Source organism: Drosophila willistoni (genome assembly GCF_018902025.1).
Source record: "Drosophila willistoni isolate 14030-0811.24 chromosome 2R unlocalized genomic scaffold, UCI_dwil_1.1 Seg167, whole genome shotgun sequence".
NCBI lineage: Eukaryota > Metazoa > Arthropoda > Insecta > Diptera > Drosophilidae > Drosophila > Drosophila willistoni.
Genome location: NW_025814050.1, coordinates 1,095,339 through 1,116,992, shown reverse-complemented (window position 1 = coordinate 1,116,992; position 21,654 = coordinate 1,095,339). Strand labels below are relative to the sequence as shown.

Below are 21,654 nucleotides of genomic sequence, written 5' to 3'. Positions count from 1 at the left end.
CAAGACCAAAACTCATTTGTACATTCAGACGGGAACTTTCGGTGCATGTTGCAACAACTTTACTTTGTGTGGATGTATCAGATATGGAAAGCCTACGACTATATGTACGTTTCAGTCAACATTGAGGCTGTTGCATCATGCACAATTAAATTTACACACACACACACACATACACACACTTATGTATATTACACAGAATCCAAAATAAATACACTTACTAAAACAATAGAAAAAAAACAACTGAAAAGGATCAATTTGATTTAATGATATAGAATTTAAGACATTGTCGGCACAAATCACGAATTTGATGATATCAGGGAATACAACCGTCTACGACAATTCCAATAGATAAAGATATCGAAGATCGACATTCGATTATTATTTGACCATAGTTTCATTTTGGTTGCATTCCCTGTTAATAAGAAATAAGACCACCGATTGCTGGGCCATAAAGTTATGCAGTGAGTGTATATGGAAACACATAGAAGACATAGACAATAGAGTTAGACAGTGAAAAGTATAGGAAGAGAAGGGAGTTCCAGCAGAGATGTGTGTTTGTGTGTGTGTGTGTGTGTGTGTGAGTTCTGTAATTGGTTTTGATTGAACTAAAACTTGAATCAACTAAATCAAAAGACAAGTGTTAAGAGAGAAGAACCGGAACTTACCGATACCATGACGGGGCGGCTGTCTTCTTGCGCGACCAAGACTTCTGTTACGTGTGTTTGTGTTGTTTACAGCCTAAGGGTGGTGATATATAATTTATGTTTGTTATATTCATTTTTGTTGTTGTTGCATGTTGTTCATGTGCTTGTTTCATTTTGTAAAAGAAAAGAAAAGAATTGATAACCGAAAACGAACAGAAAATCCAGACCACAAACAAGGCAAACGGAAATAAAAACAAAACCCCAATATTTTCTCAAAATTTTGAGTAATGCAGATAGATTTGAACACTTTTTTTTCGAATAATTTGGATTATACGCCTGATTTTCTAGGTTGCAAGCAATAAAATAAAACTAATTTAGCATAGACAAAAGTAAAATGGAATATCTGTGAGTATCTTCTTGTTATATATCTATATATGTTATATATATTAATATGCGATACATCGGGTAGGTACATCTATTATATATTCATAATTATAGTTATATATTTATTTGTGTATGTGATATTATCTAAGGTAAATGCACTTTGATTCACTATTGGTTGGGATGGACTAGTGGGAAGGAGTTTTGGGTACTCAAACATGGTTATATGGAAAGGGGAGACCATGCAGAAGAAGTCAAGAGGCCAAGCCGATATGCAGGAATGGATACGTATATTATTCGGCAGGGAGGATGGTTCATATGCATATAGTGTGTATATCCATCCCCAAAGATACACAAACATACACGGGCACACACAGACATTCAAACAGAGAGCAATCAGCAGATTGGGTTGCCGATGACCATAGAAAACGGAGCGAGTTGGGCGAGGGATGGCTGACTGATGGACTGATCGAATCACTAATTGACATAATTTTGTTTCAGGGCCCCAGTCTATATAGTAGCATAAAACCCAAAACTGAAGGCATTCCAAAAATGTAATTACAAATTAAAACTTGTGCGTTGAGAAGGTGATCAAAAACGAATTAAATATGCATAAAATCCTAAAAAACTTTTGATTTCTGCGAATTTCAATAGACGATTAGAGAGTTAGAGCGAAATATGTGAATGTGTTAAAGAGCTTTAGAGGAATTTTTCTGTTTTCTGTTATTTCCATAGTGCCAAAATCGATTAGCCAATTTAAAACGAAAAACTAAAAGTTAACCAAACGACAAAACAAAAAGAAATAAAACAAAGTAGAAATAGTTCAACAAAATATTGGTATAACTAAAGTTTGCTTTAGTTATGCATAAAGTATTTACCATATTTTGGGTAATTAGTCCCTGACTGGTTTCAGCCGCCCCACTCCCGTCTCAAAGGTAAACCTAATGAAAAAAGGGAAGAAGAAGAGAGAAAAGATAGATAGAGATTTGGTATTTTTGTGGTATTTTTGTCTCAGTGAATGTTTTGTTGGTAGTATCTGTTTTATGTATGTAGTTGTTGTTATTATGTTATGGACTAGTAGTGTTTGTGTTTCTTTGTGAAAAAGTAGATCGTAGATAGATATAGATTTTGTATACAGAAGTTAGTTGAAGAAGTGGAAAATGGAAAAACAAACGTTGATGATAAACTATACATGAAATGCTTAGAGAGAGAGAGAGACGTCTGCTAGAATTCGATATTAGTCCGTCGATTCGAACGATTGGTGTATTTCAATATATACAATATGCAAAAAGTTAACCTCTGACAAGAATAGAGATGATAGTGGCCCAAAAGAATTCAATACAGCCCTCAGATTGTAAATCAAAGGGGAATGGAAATGGGAGGTGAGATGTTCGATTCGTGCTGATATATATCTTATGGCTTAAATTTATGAATGTGCATGAGAAAACAAAAAATAACAATGAAAGAGAAGCTTAAATAACGAAATAAATGGCGAGTTAAATAAATTATCAATAAGATAAAGAACTAAATTTGAATATGATGGGATTTCAAACATTTGCCAACACTTTGAAGAAGTTAGTTAGGAATATTTTTTGGTTTCTATTTTCGAGTTTGCAAATCAATCAATGAAATACAATGACAAAAAATGAAGAATATATTGAATTGACTGTTCATTCGAAATACTTTTTAAAAAAGTAGAAAAATCAGAGATGGAATAGAAAATAAAATAAAATGAGAATGTCAGCATGCAAATGCAATATCAATTGATAGATACTTAAATCACTAATAGAACATAAATGGGATGATGTTTGTGCTTTTATATTGAAACCTGATGAACTCTTATATATTAAGGTGAAGTACTACTACATAAACACACACACACATATCAAGAGAGACACACACTCGCACACACAAGCAACACACACTCGCACACACAAAGTGAATCTAAGAAATACACCAATCGACGATTGGGTGAGAGAGTTCAATGAAATCAAACAAGCGCACCACAAGGATTCATCTTATTTGTACTAATGTTCAACAATGTCAACAACACCGAAAAGAGAGCAATGGATAATACGATTAGAGATTAGTACGATACGATAAAACAAATATGAATGTATGTATTGAGAGATGCCTATGCAAGGATATTTACGATACAAACTACGAAACATTTGCAAGTCGAGACTTACCTTCTTGACGCTGCGTGTGGTCGAAAAGCCATCACCGCGTCGATAGTTGTCGCCCTAGGGAAGAGATGTTTAGGTTAGTGATCCACATATGTAGCTAGCTCGAATCGAAGCCACTTACCATCACCTGGTGGGAGCGCAAGGTGCCAAAGTTGTCGCGTCCACGGTAGGTTTGCTGGGTGTTGTAGCCATCGGGCTGGAATTGGAAGAGGGTTTCCGAATTGGGTCCCTGATGCATTTGGTGCATGGCCGGTGGTTTCCGCAGAGTATTCTTGGGCGAATGCATCTTGTTCTGTGGCGGTGGCTGGGGCAAAAGTACGGGTTCGGCATATGTGACTTCCTCCACCTGGGGCAGTAGCTTCGGTTCCTGCTGGATGCGGCACGACGACGGGAAGCTAAAAGAGTTAGAGATGTTACAATCATCTGTTTAGCGAGGATCAGTGGATCAAATTCTTACTCACCTATTCACATTTTGACGTTGCTCAAAGTATTCGTATTCCGTATCGGGATAGGGCAGATTGTCGTCCTCGTCCTTATGGCAACGGCGACCGCAGAAATAGCCTGTAAAGAAGCCCACAAGGAGCGAGAATATCGAACCGGCCAGGACGGCCATCACCAGAGTTTCCACCGTGTACTGGGCATTGATAATATCTGCAGAAATTTGTGGACCTGTCATTAGAATTCGTTCGTCCATTCAGAGTAATTTGCACAACAAATTTGATAGCATTTCCGTTTCACGGTTCATGTATCAAAACATGTTGGTGAGTGCATTGAAAACAATCATCACAAAATATTGAACCACAACGAATAGGTTTATGTGTTGTATAATTGTTTGTGACAGGATCAAGGATATTGAGGACGGTGTGTGTGTGTGTGTGGGTGTGGGTGTGTGGACGGGAGTTGTAGATAAGTTCCATTTAATTGCAATGACACCAATATAAACGACATCCAAACATCGAAATTAGAGGGCACGTTTCAAAAAGGGAATTATTTATGACAAAAAATGAAAAGAAATAAGAAGAAAGAGGAAAGAACAGTTAATATAATAGTACAACAACCATGTATATTTAGATTATTTGACAATGTGTTAATAAAGTGTTTCTTTTCGAATCAAAATCGATGGGAAATCGTTGACTTGTCGTGCAAAATCAAACAAAAATTAAAATTAGGATTCTCTGAAGAATCGTCTCAGGAGTAGGAAGATTATAAGAAAACTATAACATTAAAAAGACATCAAAATGCTTTTAAATATTCATGCTTGAGGTAATTCTATATATTTCTATGATTATTTTTTATGGTGTGAAGAGGAAAGCAACAGAAAATGCAAGCAAATTGTGACAGAAATTGAAAAGCATAAAGTGGCAATAAGGCAAAGGACAACAGCCGAGAAGACGCGCGAATCCTGGCTTAAATTGAAATTGTGATTTGTTTTATGTGCAAATATGACAACCGACAGGCAGGGTAGGCAAAGGGCCAGGCGTGCAGGGGAAAGGGCAACATGGTAAAGGCACATGCATCATAATGAAGGTAAGAACAAAACAAAAATGTGGAAAAAACATTTTAGTGGCAACGACAGTTTGTACCTTCAAAGTTTTTATCAATATTGTCAATGATTTCCTGATCCTTGCTCTGACGACGCGAATCCAATAAGTCCATGTCGTTGCGGAAACCTTTTTGTTCGCCCACATTGGCATCCTTCGAATTGATTTTGCCTGGAGGGGAGTGGCGGAGTGGGCAATATTTTTTGTTGTTTAGGTTTCTTTTACCTTGCTCGCAATTTGAGGGCAAAACTCACCTGAGGGACAGGCCGCATGCTGACCCGTGGCCACATTCTGATAGAAATAGTTCTCCTCCAGCCAACGTGGGGCGCCATGGGAGCGACACTTGCCAGCAATTTTGTCCCAGGCACAATACGGATCCTGCAATGCGACGCATTCGCTGTAAGGGAAGACGGGCGAAGGGAAGGTGAGTCAGGTGTATGTAAAATGCCATAAATGGCGCATATTGAGCCAGTCAAGTGGCCCGACAGGCAGGAGTACGGCACATTTGGAGGGCAGAGAGACACATGTACACGGACACACATAAAAACGACGCAAATTGTTACATGAAATAAAAATGCCTTTCTCTGTCTCTATGTTGTGGCCCTCCTCCTGCTAGTCCCCCTCTCCTGGCCATTGCCACTTACCTGCAGCTGGTGATTTTGTCATTGTGACAACGATGCAATTGTATGGCTATCACTTGACTATCTGTCACAATGATTAATTTACCATCATCATAGCTACCATCTTTGGGTTGATCTGCGAAAACGATTTCAATATACAATACTCACATATATATATGGATTCTTTATTGACTTACCATACTGCATGGTACGAACTATTTCCAGATTGCGGATGGGTTCACTCTTGGTTAGTACATCAATCTCTTCGATTACCACCGAGGTAACCTTTTCAGCAGAATCGGCAGACTCGGCATTCACCGATTTGATTATCTTGCCATGATCTATGGAAGACGACGAGTCAGTATTTGATGGAATCGTCCTTTCTTGTATCCACTTACCTGTGCCAACAAAAATCACATCGTACGTCTTTCCTCCAGGTGTTTTAATCTGTGAGTCCACAGCAATTTGCGTGAAACGATAACTGAAAGCATACCAAAAGAAAGACAACATTTGAATCGATATATTGATATTAAGATAAGAAATCTGATGGAAAACTAGAAGTATATTATTATATGTCTAATGTCTAATCAGCTCTCCTAGCGCCCATTTATTGGACACCTTCAATCTGTGTTTTTTCCCTCATTTTGGCTATTGATTGACAACAATTGCAACATTACAGATGGATTGGTTGGCGAACTAATGGAGACGAGGATGGGGATGGAACAACTGTCTGTCATTTTGGTTAGACGCCATTAATAATGGACAGATGCCAAAATGGTCGCTGACGACAAAGCACACAGTTAGAACGAGATGGGCAGAGAGAATTACAGGGAGAGTGTGCGACAGAGAGGGAGAATAACAAACGTAACAGAATGCCAGAAAGCCGCAACATGGCCTCAGGCACAAGGAACAGCAGCAGCAACAATAACAACGACAACGGCAACAACATTTTGTATTTTATATGTAAAAACATATTTTTAACAACACCAACAAAAGGACATGAAATAAAAACGGAAATTTCTCTCTGATTTCACCACAAAAATGTTGATGCTGTTGCCCATTTTCATTCGTCCTTTTCCATGGGAAACTCTGTGTCTCTCTCTCTCTCTCTCCCTCTCTCTATGTCTCTTTTTCTCTCGTTCTATGACGCTTTCTGTTAGTGTTATTGTTGTCCTTGTTGCAGCAGGCAACATTTGTGGCTGGCCGCTTGGCTGCCTTGTCTATTGTTCCTTTCATGTTGGTTTTTATTTTTATTCCATTTTTGTTGCTCTGCAATTGTTTGCCTGCATTTTGCCTCGTCTCGATTTAAATGCAAATGTCCTGGGGACTGCAACTGGGAATGAAAACGGACGGTGAAACTGGGTCTGGGACTTTGTTCGCTTTATTGTTAATTAACAAATCTCAATTTTGAGTTTTACTCTCGTATGTATATACATTTTACATGGCCAAGGAATTACATTTGTATAGAAAAGTATTTAAAAATGGAACAAACAATTTGACTTCTAATTACAATAGATATTTCTCTCAAAAAATACGAAAAGTAGTGTAAATTCGCTTTATAGATTCTTCATCTGAAGGAACTTTAGTCCTTTAAAAGTTATTTTATTTGAAAAACAATTACAACCTTTAAATGCTTTTTTTTTTAAAGCATTTTCATTTTTAATTCTTTAATTTCTTTGACTGGAAAATAAGTATTAACTCTATGGTATAGAGTGGCAAATAAAATATTTAAAGTGATGCGGAAAGCAAACTTAAGCTGGAGCAGCTTAGAAAATGTGAAAGAAAAACAGAGAAAACAAAATGGAAATGAAATAAATTCAAACTAAATGCCATGAATGGTAATGTTAGCAAAAACTTTTCTTTTGGCCAAAATTACAAAAATGGCAACAGAAAATAAAACAAAACAACAAAAAACAAGCGAAAAGAGCAGGGACACATGCAAAAATAAAAATGACACTTTTGGAGGCAGATCTCTGGGTCGGACCCTGGTCCAAAAGGCAGATGGCAATTGAAACTTGCACAAAATTTTTGTTTCTTTTTTTGTGCTTTTTTTTATTTTTGCCAACTTTTGTATCGCTCCGATGAAATTAGAAGGCGATGATGACAACAAAAACAAGAGCAACAACTACGGTCAAGGGTCAGCAAAAAAGAAGTTAACTTTTCCGCTTGCCATTCTCCGTCTCAGTCAGGCAGTTTCAGCCCTTAGTTCACCGGGTGAGGAATACATAAGTAAATGGAGATGAAAGGAACACCAACAACTTGAGCGATAAGAATGTAAAGAAGAGGAGATAAGAGATAAGCAGAAAACGAAATTGCGGCCAGCACCTTGTGACCCCCAGCCCACCGATGAAAGGATGCTACAGGATATGGTCAACCAGCTGCCAGAAATCAACAGAATACGGATACCTCCGGTCTGGAACAGGAAACAATTTGTTACACAGTCCAGGACTCGACTCCAGGCGGGCTACAACTCCATTGGTTAGGACCAACTTTAGTTGAGATGTTAAAAGTTTCAGCTTATAAGAAAACTTTTGCCCCCTCGTCTGATGCTTTCTTCTCCTACTGTTCGGCATATGCAAATCGATGTCCTACGCTGAGTGTGTGAGTCCTGCCAAGTGTTTTCTATCTTCTTTTCAAAGATTTATTTCTCGTACACACACTCACAATGCAAAATGGCTGCTGGCCGGAAGTGGCCACCATGGAAAGCAATTCTTGGCTCAAATAAAATTATAATAAATTTCTGTTTTCAGCCCCCCAAACGCCATAAATTTTGCGCATTTTTGATTCGATTTTGGCATTGGCATTCGATAATGTTCTCCCCCGCCCAAAAAATAAAACTGACGCCCCCTCCATCACGTTTTGGCTTCGTTTGGCCTCGAATTATTTATGCGTATTGTTAAAAATTTAAATGTGGAAATTTGATAAATGAATTGCTTGGCCAATTGCGACAAACCGGCTTAAGAGCTTCGTTCGAGTCGCACTGAGCGACCCTACCGAAATGGATCCTAAGCTCATAAAGATGTGCTGACAATTTGCCAAGGGCAATAAATCACAAAACATTCACAAAAATATTGACTACATTAAATGAGGGAGCTCCCTTCTTTCGAATTCCAAGTTGAAGCTGAGAATTTCAAAACAGAAATGTAAATTAAGAAGACAGAACAGAAGCGACCTTCAAAGACTACAACATTTCAAATTTAAACACTTTAAATTGACCAAAGAGTCAATACATAATGGCGATGTTGACCATTTTAATTGTAGAAGAATCTTTACAACAACTATCTTTGGGTTTACTTGGTCAGATTACCAACTCTTCCATATGTTCATTTAAAAGGAGAAGCACTCAGCCATCTCGAAGACGTCTTTACTACAGAGGAACGTATCAAAAGAAAGTTCTTGGAAGTTCTTCATTTCGAACAGTGATTTCTTATTGAGTTTTGTTTAAGGCACTTGAGCAAGGTCTTTTAAATTACGCCAAGGTCTTTCGTAGCTTATTATTCATGAAAAATAGAAACTCGACCATCAGCCAGTCAATAGCCATGCCATTGGGTTGTAGCTCATTAGCGAGGGCTGAGTTCTTTGATTATTCCATCCAAAAGACTGTTTCTTAATGCTACTTGCATTTGCCTTCTTGTTTGCGATGAAATTTGCTTTCTTGAATTATATACTTATTATTTCATTGCATCCTTCCATCAACTGGAATTTCATAAAGCAAGTGGACGGGGGCAATCTCAATTGATTGAGTTTCCCTCTAGTTGGGGAGCAGCTGCATTGAGATTTATGTGAATGACTCAAGCCAGCATTCGGGAATCGTGTGCTGCACTTACTACTTAGTTAGTATGTATGTATGTACGTTTAGAATGTCTGTATGAGCAGACATGCAACTGCAACATCCGAGTATGACCGACTTTTTGACTTATCCAAAAATTGTTGGTCTCGAAATGTTTGAAGTAACTTTGGCTGCGTTTTTATTTTATGCTTTTCAATTGAGTTTTGGGTCATGATTAAATTCAGATGCATGCCCCCGCCTTCTGGCCCATCTTACTATAACTCCTTCCTCTGGGAAAACTCCCTCGAGCCAAACGAAAATGCAACGAGTCAGTTGCAGAAAGTGGCCAGCATGCTCCCCCTCCACCTCCCCCCCCTCTGCAGTCCATGCACTTGCCTGGCATTTGTTGTGGTGTGCTCATGTGGCACAAGTGCTGTTAAGGGGTGGGCACAGTACATGCAAGGATGCAGCAGGCAGGATGCGAGATCCGGGATGGTCGGCAGTCTGCGTTGTTGCTACGTGTTCCATATTTCATTCTAATTTATTCAGTTGTGCATACATATTTTCGTTACGGGTTGCCTCCTCAGCGCATCCATGCATTTCCTTCTGGCTGGCTCGGTTCGTTTGGTTCAAACTATCGCTTGACTGCAGCAGTAGCCCCCCATCCTCCATCCCCATCCCCCTTCCCACAACCACTCATCCCTTGGCCAACCCTTCACATTCTTTTGCCATGCCCATGTGTGCAAACCTGCTCAGTGGCTCGCTTATGATTTACTCTTTAAAGTTTGCCGCTTACCCATCCCTACCCATCCCGGTACCGTCCTTGTGCCGCCCACCCACACTCACATCTCAACAGTCCCGTAATTGTGGCTCAATTACATGGAAAAGTTGCCAAATTGAATTTTTAAATTCCCACCAAGAGACCAGTGAGAGAGAGGGAGAGCGACTAAGGAAGGGCGAGAGCGAAGAGTGCAAATAATTTATGAGCATGCAGCAAAAAGAGGCAACCACCATCCCGCCGAAGGATCCTGGATAGGAACACCAGCTGCGGGGCTCCGGCTGTTACCCATTTTACGGTTATATGCGCTGGCTAACACCTTCGGCAAATTTGCATGTGGTTGTTGGCACTTCAAGTGTCTGAGTACAGACAGATGCGATGAACGATGAGTTCTTCTTTAAGTTGGCCATTCAATACATTAATCAGTTCGGTCGAATGAGCCAAGTCCAGGAGATAACAAGAATGATTAAGCCAGGGAAGGAAACAATGGCTTAAATCAACTGCAGTGCAAGAATATTACATTCAAAGAATGTACGTCATTCCATTTAACTATACACTTGGTGTTGACTTGAGCAAAAAGTTTAAATTTTCCGCTCATATCATGTGACTGCTTGAAAATTTTGTGTTATTTAAATGAAATTAGCTGCATTGTTCCAGTTTGCTTCTCAAATTAGATGTCACGTATTCACTTGGCCACCGACCGAGTCCCAGCGCCGCAGTCGAAGTTGGATCCAGTGCAACAGTCGTAGTAAAAGTTTTAACAATCCGCAACCCACAGAACTTGGCCCAGCCTCGTCCACATAATGCTCATAATGCGGTTGTTTAATGCTCACTGCCACGCCCCCGTTTTCATTCTCATCCTCCGAAAGCTCCCTTTCTATATTCCATTTCTCAGAACTCACCCCACTTGGCTGAAATTGGCTTTTGTGCAATAATATTTACATTGCGGGAACATCATTTCGGGTCCCAGACCCGGATGCAAACCAAAATCCCACCCTCGCTCCGCCACCATAAAGAAGAAATGATGAGAAGCAGGAGCTGCTGGCAAAAATCAACCTATGTATGTATGTGTGTAAGTATATAAATGACATACATGTTTGTACATACATATATAGAGGGAGATACATATATGTAAGTGTAGAATACTCACATTGTGCTCGTCCGCACCAAAATCGGTTGACCGAAAAATGCCGGAACATTCTCGTCCATTAGTGAATGTGTTTTGATGAAATTTAATGTGGGATCCGGAAGTGTTCGTGAATCATTGTGACAGGCACCAGGACGCGGATCAGGCACCTATAAAGAGATATAACGAGAACGTGTGAGAGAGAGGAAAGGAGTAAAAGAGATTGGGTAACAAAATATTAGATTGGGTTCGTGACGCGAATGGTTCGCTCTGGAGTTTGACTCTCGCCCAGTAGATTTTGGTCACAGAGCTTCAAACGAGCATATAAATTGCATTTGCTGCTCTCTTGCCTTCCGGAAACTATCTAAAAGTATTCGAGGCAGGAGTCGTCATGTTCCCAGATAAATTGGGTTTATGAATCTCAAGCGGAAAGAGCACATACTCAGAGTACAGAGTATTCAGTGCTTGGTGGACAAGTCGCACAATAAGTTAGTTTTCTGAACTGAAATTCCAACCATGAAATGGTTTATGAAATTTTATGTTCTTTTTGAATTTTGCATGGTAATCTAAATTTTATTCACATTAAAAAAAATTGAATTTGCAATTTGTATGTAGACGAATGTTCGTCTTTAACCCAAATCGATGGCGACATGTGCAGTCATCTGCCAAGAATTGGCAAAGAATTTTCCGACATGCAAAAGCGAATCTTTTGCCAAAAAGAAATTTGCAGCATCTTTTCTTTCTCTTTTCTATTTGTGTGGCAAACGGCTCAAGTCATAAATTTCTTTGTTGGGGTAACAACAGCTGCGCCTAAGTGCGGTCACAGGAAAGTGAATGAAAAGGGGGAACTTCTTCTCCAGGTATGTGTTCGTAAGTACTCACCTTGGCATTATTCACTGGGAGCCAGTTGGAGCTGATGCCGCTCTGTTCCTTGAACTGTCCCTCAAAGGTGTCGGCTATGTCCTGGCGATTGAAAATAGCAAAGGGAACATTCAGTGATTGCCCTCCGAATCAGAATGACAAGAAAGTGGCATTGGAATGCTTACCTGCAGGGCAAAGGCACAAACCGCTGAGCCGGGAATTGAATTTGTTGGCGTGTTGAAAACGCCATAAATCAATTTGGAGCTCATTGATCCGTATTGTCCCTCAACCAGATTGCTGGCCGATTCTGTGGAATAGGAATAGGTAATTAGGGATACATCTCAATTGGGAGCCACTCTACACTTACGTATCTCATTAAAGTAGAAGGGATAATCGCCAGGGATGGAGCAGTTCAGGCGCGACTTGAGAAACGAGGTCCAACGGTTGCGGAATCGATGCGGGCCACCCTTGTCCCATTTGCAGACGCGGGCAACGCGTGAGTAAATCGCCTGAAAGACAAATATTTTAACAAATGCACCCCTCCTGAGTCCGCCGCCCATGGCGTCCCACTAAATGGAAAACCAACAAAGTGCCATAAACAAACCGAGACCGATAACTGTGTTTGGTCATGAATCAAAGCCAAATATAGGCAAAATATGGATTCACTTCCCCCGATCGCTGGCTGGTTGCGTTTATTTTCCATTGGGTTTTCCATATTGTTTTCTATTCGAACACTCACCTTGCCGCAATTGATAAATTCCACCGCTGTCTCCCGAAAGAAGAAATAGACAAAATCTCCTTGTGTAAATGAGCTCACAAAATTTGGCGCTGCGGAGAGAACGGGAGCAAATCGTCAAAAAGTTAAGTCATAAAATTCATTTATAGTTTGGGTTATAAACTTTTTTATAGTTGAAATTTTCTTGCTCGAAAATTTTCATCAATTTATGAGCATATCGTATTTTGGGCATAATAAATCGAATGCGAGTTATATAGAATCCAAATGGATTTCATTGTCATTGGTGTTTCGAGTTTATGATGAAAACATCCTCATTAGGTATACGATAGAAGATTGTTTGAAATTGGGACATAACCTAGATTTGCAACAGAGAATTCTGTTGTCTTTGTTAGACCAAAGGATATGAGCACAATTTCAAGTGAAACCCTGAACATGAATAAATAAAACTTTATAATGGAAGTGGAATTTGGTATTCTCTGAATTGGGAAATCATTTTAAATTTTAAAATGTTTTTTATTGCAAATATAAATTAAATGTCAAAGTTAATAACTGCAAATCAAACTATCTGACTGAACTTACATCATTTTATTCATTTTATTGTAGGTCTTACCTAATTATCAACTTTTTTCTTCTACTTCAATGAACTATATAGTCAACGAGTTCATTTCTCAGTACACTTGATTTTGAGGTTAGTAAATTACTTTATATTTTACTCCTTTTAACTCGAAACCAACTGACTGCTCAATGGGTGTGGTTCTTGCCTGATACTTTTGCCAAAATGGAAGATAAGTTGTGGTTAAATTGCCCGCATGGCGGTTTTAATTGAATATTGAGTTTGGCAAAGAAAGTTCTTGATTTCGGCTCGTTACCGAGCACGTGCTCTACATTTATGGCGGAGGCATCATTTATGTGTCAAGCGACTTTATGAAATATTGAAGCAATTCATATTGTCCTCGTCCTGTAGCAACCACTGACCGTTCAATATAAATTATGGAGGCTGATGGACAGCACAGGAGTAGCAATGGCAAACGACAACCAACAGGCAAGAGAGTGGAGACGGTCTGGCCACAAGTCGGAATGTGCCATGTCTATTCTGATTCAGTTAATGGACTCTTGTCATATGATAACCGAGGAGCCGGCGGTGGCATGTTCAAGTCAAGTCAAGTGAGCTCTGGCCAAGTGGTTGGAGGCTGAAATATGCAAAAGGCCCAAACCACACGCAACATGATGGCAACGGAAGTTCAAAACGGAATCAGACAATGCACTGCCAATGCGAACGAACACACAATCAGACTTAATTCGATTGGAGAAATTGTATTTTCTATATAAAATAACCGCAACGAGAGGGCCCTCCCCTTCTCCCGCCTGTTCTCGCCATTCTTTCGCGACATTTTCAATTACCCGAAGTGGTTATAATAACATCAACAACTTACCATTGAGACTGAGGCTATCATATTGTTCCGTCTGCAAGGGCTCACGATAGATAATCGGATCACTGCCGCTGAAGTCGGCCACTGTTCCCGAATATAATTCGTTGTCTGAAAAAATGGACATAAAGAGGAAAGTTTGATTGTTTAGCAAAATACACAATAATATTTATGTACACAAGATAAAGAGATTAACGGGAGGATTGTCCACCCAGGGGAAATGAGCAGTTGAATAAATAGAAATTTAAATAATAGAATCTCACTAAAATCAATATGCAAGTATGTTGATTTAACTTAAAGCCGATCCAAGCTGGCATAGTCATCATTCTGAATCCTTACAAATACATTGGTAGCAAATTTTGTAAAATTAAAGCCAATTTGAAATTGTCTGAAACCACACGACAGATTTAACCATAAATCGATGTCTAGATGAATAGACAATTAAGACGAGATAATATGAGTTACAACTTTTAAAAGGATATCCTAGCCTTGTTCTCGGTTAGAACATTTATGACTAATTTGTTTGTTGGAGGCATTGAAATATATTTGATGGGGCATTATTTATATAAGATTCTTTGATAAATGTCAATTATGCTTTGCATTTTATTAGCCGTAAATGATATTTTTTGTTTATACAACTATTAAATATGCAAATGACTTTGAGAATGATAAAAATCATAAAATTTTAATCAATTGTTGCTCCCACTACACATACGCCCTGTCAGCCGGGAGACACGCACACACACACACACACACACACTCATCCACACACAACAGGCACAACAAAAAAAAAAGAAGAGGGGAAAATGGAAATTGCAAATGTGCGCGCAAATTTAATTAAGTTAAACGACAAACACAGAGCAATAACAACAAAAAACAAGAACACCAAGCAAAGGCCGAGGAAAAACTTTTTGACATGTCTTGGGCGACATTGAGGCCTGAACGCCTGAAGGCCTGGACGGCTTCAGGGCTTGAGGCGGCTACCGCAGTAGGGGAGAAGAAGATAAATGAGTTTTTTTCTGATTCTCCTCTTCCATATCGCCCTCTCTTTGGCTCACTGTTTCTCTGTTCCTCTGCGGCTGCCACAACTTTTCTGTTTTTCTTCTTCCTCTTTGTGTACAGCGAATTGGCCTGGGCTCGAATTTGGCTTTGGCATTGTCAAACTTCAATTTCATGAGCAAAAAAACAATAAAAAAAAAAGAAAAATACAAGTATGGAAAAACAGAGGCAACAACCGGAAATGCTGAGCGCGCGGAGCTCAATGGCGTCTGCCCGTTTATTGTCTGGGCGGAAATGGTTTTGCCAACGGCCTAGCCAGTTCAATGGTGGACTCGGTCACTGACCAGGGGACCTGGGGAAAGGGGCAGCGGGCAACACAGTACAGCATCGATTGCTTTTATAAGGGAACTTGTCCGACCTTCAGGCAAAGCAAATGCCGCATTATCGCTGCATCTGCAAGCACATAGAGCCACAGAAAGAGAGAGGACTATATACATACATAGATATAGTAGAGTGAATCAGACAAAGAATGACAAAAAGAGAGGGAGAGAGCAGTGATAGATGTTTGTCTTCGGTAACATCCTTTGGATACACAAAATGTATTTCATTTATTTATAATTATTCCCACAGTTGCCACAAGGCCACAGAAATTCATACCTATGTATGTAGAAATGTACATATGCAGAGGAGTGAAACTTGTTCACAATGAATTATCTTTTTAATTTATCAAAATTGTGATTGTGATTTTGTTTGTGTTTGGATGTGTGGGACGGATGGGTCTGGCCTAGGAGAAAAGATTGTGTATGCTTTATGCAAAGAAATTAACTTTTTACTCATCTCACTCTTCTGACTCAATTTGTGCTCATACTATACCGAGTAATGCCCTATCCCGTTCTAATCAGAAACATAATCAGTCTAATCAGATTGATAGGTATTTCTATAGTATAAGAAACTTATTTCCTGACTATGAATGCCCCTACTATTTTTGAAATGGTGAAAAATCAATTTGGGAAACCAAAGTCGCAACGTCCTCGATAGTATAGTGGTTAGTATCCCCGCCTGTCACGCGGGAGACCGGGGTTCAATTCCCCGTCGGGGAGAGACGGATTTTTTTTTTTTTTCATTATTGCAGTAAAACATATTGGCAAACTTTAGATCATTTTGTCAATTAAAATGCCTCAAGCCAAATAAACCTCTTGTAATCTTTCCAATTATCCATGATAATTACCCATGATAATCGAAGGTGTTGAAGATCTTTGAAGAAGTCTTCGACCTCTATAACATTGACTTTAAGTTAGAAGTCATTTAGATAATTCTTCGAACTGAGTAACTAAGTGGTTTGCATTATTAGTAGCTCTATGTGAATGTAGATAACGATCTGTGATGACATTATAATTTGGAGAAAATTTTGACCGTTTTACTGTGAGATTGGAAAACGTTTTTATATTTCTGCTTTAATTTTAAACTTTAAAATTAAGGTTGTTCAGCTTTTAGACTTGCTCCAACCATTTGGCAAATGTTTTTATTGGCCGTTAGCTTCACCTGGTCTATTCCACCTCGTCCACCCCCCCACCCGCATCTCATGATAGAAAATTAGCATTCGTTATTTATCACCGTCGAATGGGAAAATGTTTGTTGCCGTACTTCGTGTTCCTTTTGCCTTGAAGCAGATTTTCTGTGCTTTTCCGCTTTTACTTTTCACTCACCGCGTGACTTTTACAGCCTCTTAATTTAAGCACTCGCCTGTTGGAGTAGGGCAAATGCTGGTTACAAGGGGGGAAGGGGGCGCGTTATGGCCACCCTGGGGCAGCCAGGCGTGGGTGTACGTGTGGGTGCGGGTGTGCGAGTGAGGCCCGTGCGGCAAAATTAATTTGTTGCAGACGACATTTTTAATGTGGCTTTTTGTTTGCCGCCACTGCTCCTTGCTGCCTTCGTGTATGCCAGCTCGCTTGGAATCATTTTCGAATTTATGTTGCGTTTGTAGTTTGTGTGTTGGCCAATTTTTGCTCTACGCCTTCTTGTCACGTAATTCAAATTTTATATTCACTTTTGAGTTTGTTCGCCAACCGCTTCCTCATCAGCTTACCCCTCCTCCGCACTGCCACGTGTAAAGGTGCGTGCAGGAGTCTCTGGGGATTCTGCTGTGAATTTTATCGATTACACGGAATCAAGCCCAGCACAGGCATCCAACATAGAACATTTTCGGCATTTTTGCATGCAAATTAACAAGAAATTATAATTCACGCATCAAAATTTACATGTAAGCTTTTTATAAATATGCAATTTTCCCTCAGTTTAGCATAAATTTCAGCTGGACAGTTTTCAAATGGATTAGGGCGAAAAATGTCAAATGCGTCAATTTGTAGCGGATGAATTTTTGGCAAAACGAAAACGAATATGCCTATAAATGCACGTACAAATGCGCTATGTAGGCCAGAGTCTAAAAGGAAGGTTTAAGAGGCATTACATCCAGGATCAGTTTGAATCCTTTAAAGTGAAGTGACACAATTGAAATATGTAATGATAACAAATAGGTGAAACCAAAGATAAAATAAATAAAACTTCACTCCCAATTGTATCTACAATCTGTAGATTGTTTTAGATTCTGTCATAGATCCAGAATATGCCAATATTTTTGCTTTACTCACGCAACAGCAATGAAAGTTTTATTCAAAAATATGTTATTCTTCAGGTATGCACTTTGAAGGAGAATACAGACATCGAAGGCGTCGCTCAGAGCTGTAATTGCATGGTCAAAAGGTCCTTGACAATGCTAAATTTATGAATTGGAGGCAATTAACAATGGAAATGCAATTTGCGTGGCGTCTAGCAAAAGAGGTTGCCTTTGTTGTAGCTTTAGTTGTAGTCGTAGTTGTCGTTGTCCTTGTAGTTGTCCCCTCTAAGCTAACGAGGCGCACAATAAACAAAGTAACCTCCACCTCCCCTTGTCACTTGTCACTGCATCGACAGGACACGAAAAGTTGTTGCCACCTTCCCCCTACACCTCTGCCCGTTGTCGCAGCTTTGACTTGCATCTAATTGGTTTTTTTTTTGTTGCACTCGTCGCCATTGTTTCGTGCAGCAGCGTTTGCTTTTATATTGTTTGCTCATTATAACGCCAGTTACCTGACGACGACGACGACGGCGATGGTTGTGCGCCAAGGAGCACAGGACCCGTCAAGCAGGAGTCGTTCCGCATTGCAGCAATTGCTGGCGCTTAACTCATTTTAAATGACAATCTAGCGTGCACAAATTATGTGCTCAAAAAACCGAAATCCAAAAAATGAATGAAGAAGAGAACGGCAGGTTACATACATATATCCTCCGTAGCCCACTATCATCCTTTCCACCATGTTTCCCGTTCTCTGATCTACGGCCTTCTCATCGGGTCTGTAGTCATTGTAAAGCTGTGATGTTGATAGTTTTGGCCGACTTCCTTTCGGTGTGGCCCAGAGAGAAGTTCGATAAACTCTTTCAAGTGATTTAATCGATTTTCCTTACAGCGGAAAATGCTCTTTAGACACAAGGCTCAACGTCGACGATGAAAGTTCATCGCGTTGACTGCGGCAATTTGCATATTTTTGCATGTTTTATTATGCAGCCAGACACAAACACACGCTAATACATAAATTACACTCATTTTCAATGACAGGACTACAGGGAGCCTGGGCAAAAGGGGGAGCAGTAGCAAGGTTGGCGAATGTTTAAGCACGCGTAACTTTATTACATGCCACACTCACAAACACACACACACACACAAACACACACGCACACACACACACACTAGTGTACACACCAAAGCCCATATCCCTTAGGTTGAAACTGGCGTTTTAAATATTTGATGTCAACATATTTTTTATTTCGGTTAGATGGCCAGAATGCAGGTTGTTTTCCAGCGTTCTTACTATGCCTTAATTACACACTCATATGTTTATATGTTGCGAGTGGAAAGCCGTTAGTTAAATAGCTCGTTTAGGAATAATTAAGCTAACACACACACACACACGCACATACACAATTATAAATGTCCCACCTCCCCCATAAAACGAGTGCACACCAGGCATCAAAAATGACTTAATTTGCTTTTGACGTTTTGAAAGAATTTCTTTCAGTTAAGTCACCAAATCTTTTAAAAAACTCTACACAATTGCATTAGCTACTAGAATAACTAATCCTATAACTATATTTGGCTAGGTGAGGACTTAAAGGATATTCGTATAACTAATTTGAGTTACATTTTTAGGAAAAATTGATTTCATTTTGATTAAGCAAACTTCTACTAAAGTGTTCTTTTTGTTATAGTTTTAAAATTTAAGCTTTTTACGATACTTTTCACCTTTTCTCTTGACCATCTTTTTGAAAGCTTTTGAATGCCATTAATCATTGTTGTTTTCGTGTTGGGTTTTTTGTTTGTTTGTTGCCAAATATCAAAACAAAATCCTCATCAAAAGTTAAGTCTTTTATCCTTTATCAAGATAACACTCTACTCTTAGGCCACAAAACCTTTGTCCATAGGCTAGATACCCCGTATTTAATGAGTAAAGGGGTATATAAGGGTTATTGAACTCGGTCGTGAAAAGAAAAACTTTATTTTTTTGCAATAATTGGCGAATGATTTCGTAGTATGAAAGGAAAATGTTAAAGACACTGGGCGAATTTCCTTTCTTTCCAAAGGGTATCTAGATTTCGTGGTCCCTAACTCGACAGTGGGAATTTTTTGTGTCGTTCTTAGGGTTAAATGTAAATAAACGCAATTTATTTTAACGATTTTGCATGCATGAATAGTTTTGGATTTTGGTTTGTGGTTGGAAAAAGGTTTTTGTCCGCATCGACTGTCATATATTCCTATATGCTTGTGGTGTGTGTGTGTGTGTGTGCGCCTATTAATTACAATAATTGCGGCCATGTGGCTGACCTAGTTCTGATGGCAAGGCAGAAACTTCTATAGAATGCGACATCTTACATATTCTTATTTATTCCTTTGTTTTATGAGCTTAGACAAGGATTTAATCGGGTCCTTTCATTTCCTTTCTTCTGGCAAAAGGCCAGGATTCATTGTTTAACAGTTTCTTTTTCTTGACTAAATTTGTGTTAGTTATCAATTTTGGGTTTTTCTTTTCGTTTTTATTTCGTCTTTTTGTTTTCTTGGCTCTAATTACATTTTACTTGTATGCTGATAAAAAGAAATTGCAAAAGATGAAAGTAAGACTGAGAGGCGTGATGGTGGGTTAGGTGGGGGGCATCGAGTGTGCGGGGGAGTGGGATTTAAACTTTTGGCAACATGTGTCGCCGGGCCAAGAAGTGGTTGGCGGAAAAGCCGAAAAAGCTTTACTTGCTCTACTTTTATTATGCTTCTTGGCTTATTCCCTATTCGTTTCATTTCCTTCTCTACATTTTCTTCTGGTCGTTGGCTGGGATTTTGCAAATTTTGCAATTAGCTTAATTTGCTTTTTATTGGCGCACCACAATTATCAGCTGTTGGTTTTCTGTGCAAAATCTGCTTCACTTTTTGTTTCCCTTTTCTTTTTCATTTTTCTTCTTTTTGCCTTTCTCGTTGCAGAGGCCAAATGAGTTTGACTCCAGTTTCAATGCAGAGACCATTTGGGTCTTGGATTGTGTGTGCTGATGCTGATACTGAAGATGCTGCTGGCACTTTGCTTAGAAATGATCAAATTAAAAGTTAATGTCTTGCTCTTGCCCCCAAAATGGCGTTTCTCCATCTGAATGGCCAATGTTTTGCAACTTAAGCCATTGTAGAGGGGATTTTGATTTCGAAATGATATTTATGTGCAACTGCAATTGAATGACTTGGAAACACATATCTACTTATTGCTAAAGAGCTTCAAAGCAAATATTTATTGTACCACATACACTCAGTGGATGAATGGCATATTGAAGTCGCCAAAACGTATGTAACTGGCAGAGGAAAGCATTTTGAACCCACCGACAAGGTCGTCATTCTGTCCTTCTATCCGTTCATATGAACACCTAATTTTACGAGATTCCATAAGTGTTACAGCCACATTTATAATTCTTTAATTATCGATGAGGTATTTTATTTTAAAACATTCTACAACTTCCAGATGTGCAATTCTTTTACTTGGCTTTATTTTTTGCTACACTAAAGAATTTTGCTTTTGCAAAGGCAATATTTCAGAGCAATTCGGGGATGTAATTATCTGTTATTAATGGTAGCTTAAGGGTTTCTTTATGGCCCACTTGTAACTAGTTTCATATCCCTTGTTCATCCTTCGCCCTCCACACTCACTCCCTCCTCTTTCGCTCACTGCAAATGATTGTCAAATGTAAGCAAGCAAAGCCCGAGAAACCCACAAGTCTATAGGCCTTTAAAACAAAACAGAAAAGACAAAAAATGGACATATTGCCACACAGTTGGAGTGAAGATTCTGCGGAAATCGCAATGGCCGCTTTACATGGAAATGTACATATGTGATGGGCAGGGCAGGGTGGGCAGGGGGATGGGAATGAATGGCTCTAAAACAAACAGCAGCCTTTTATTTCTTTGGGGCAGGAAGGAAGGCCAGTTAAACGGAAGGAAGCAACACGCAGAATGCTCAAGAAACGT

General features: G+C 39.4%; 1 protein-coding gene and 1 non-coding gene across 2 annotated transcripts in view; one reads left to right on the top strand and one right to left on the bottom strand.

Annotated features, from left to right (window-relative positions):
• Positions 1-21,654, bottom strand: part of LOC6646734 (semaphorin-1A) — a 122,120-nt gene that overhangs the window by 1,384 nt on the left and 99,082 nt on the right. The window contains 15 exon segments of the mRNA XM_002069389.4: positions 666-738; positions 3,215-3,268; positions 3,333-3,606; positions 3,673-3,880; positions 4,795-4,923; positions 5,007-5,149; positions 5,397-5,508; positions 5,570-5,713; positions 5,771-5,853; positions 11,070-11,215; positions 11,928-12,008; positions 12,092-12,213; positions 12,274-12,415; positions 12,646-12,734; positions 14,076-14,180. Of these exon segments, the coding sequence (XP_002069425.2) occupies positions 666-738; positions 3,215-3,268; positions 3,333-3,606; positions 3,673-3,880; positions 4,795-4,923; positions 5,007-5,149; positions 5,397-5,508; positions 5,570-5,713; positions 5,771-5,853; positions 11,070-11,215; positions 11,928-12,008; positions 12,092-12,213; positions 12,274-12,415; positions 12,646-12,734; positions 14,076-14,180 (1,905 nt within the window).
• Positions 16,097-16,168, top strand: Trnad-guc. Its single transcript has one exon. It is a non-coding gene; the product is annotated as a tRNA-Asp (tRNA).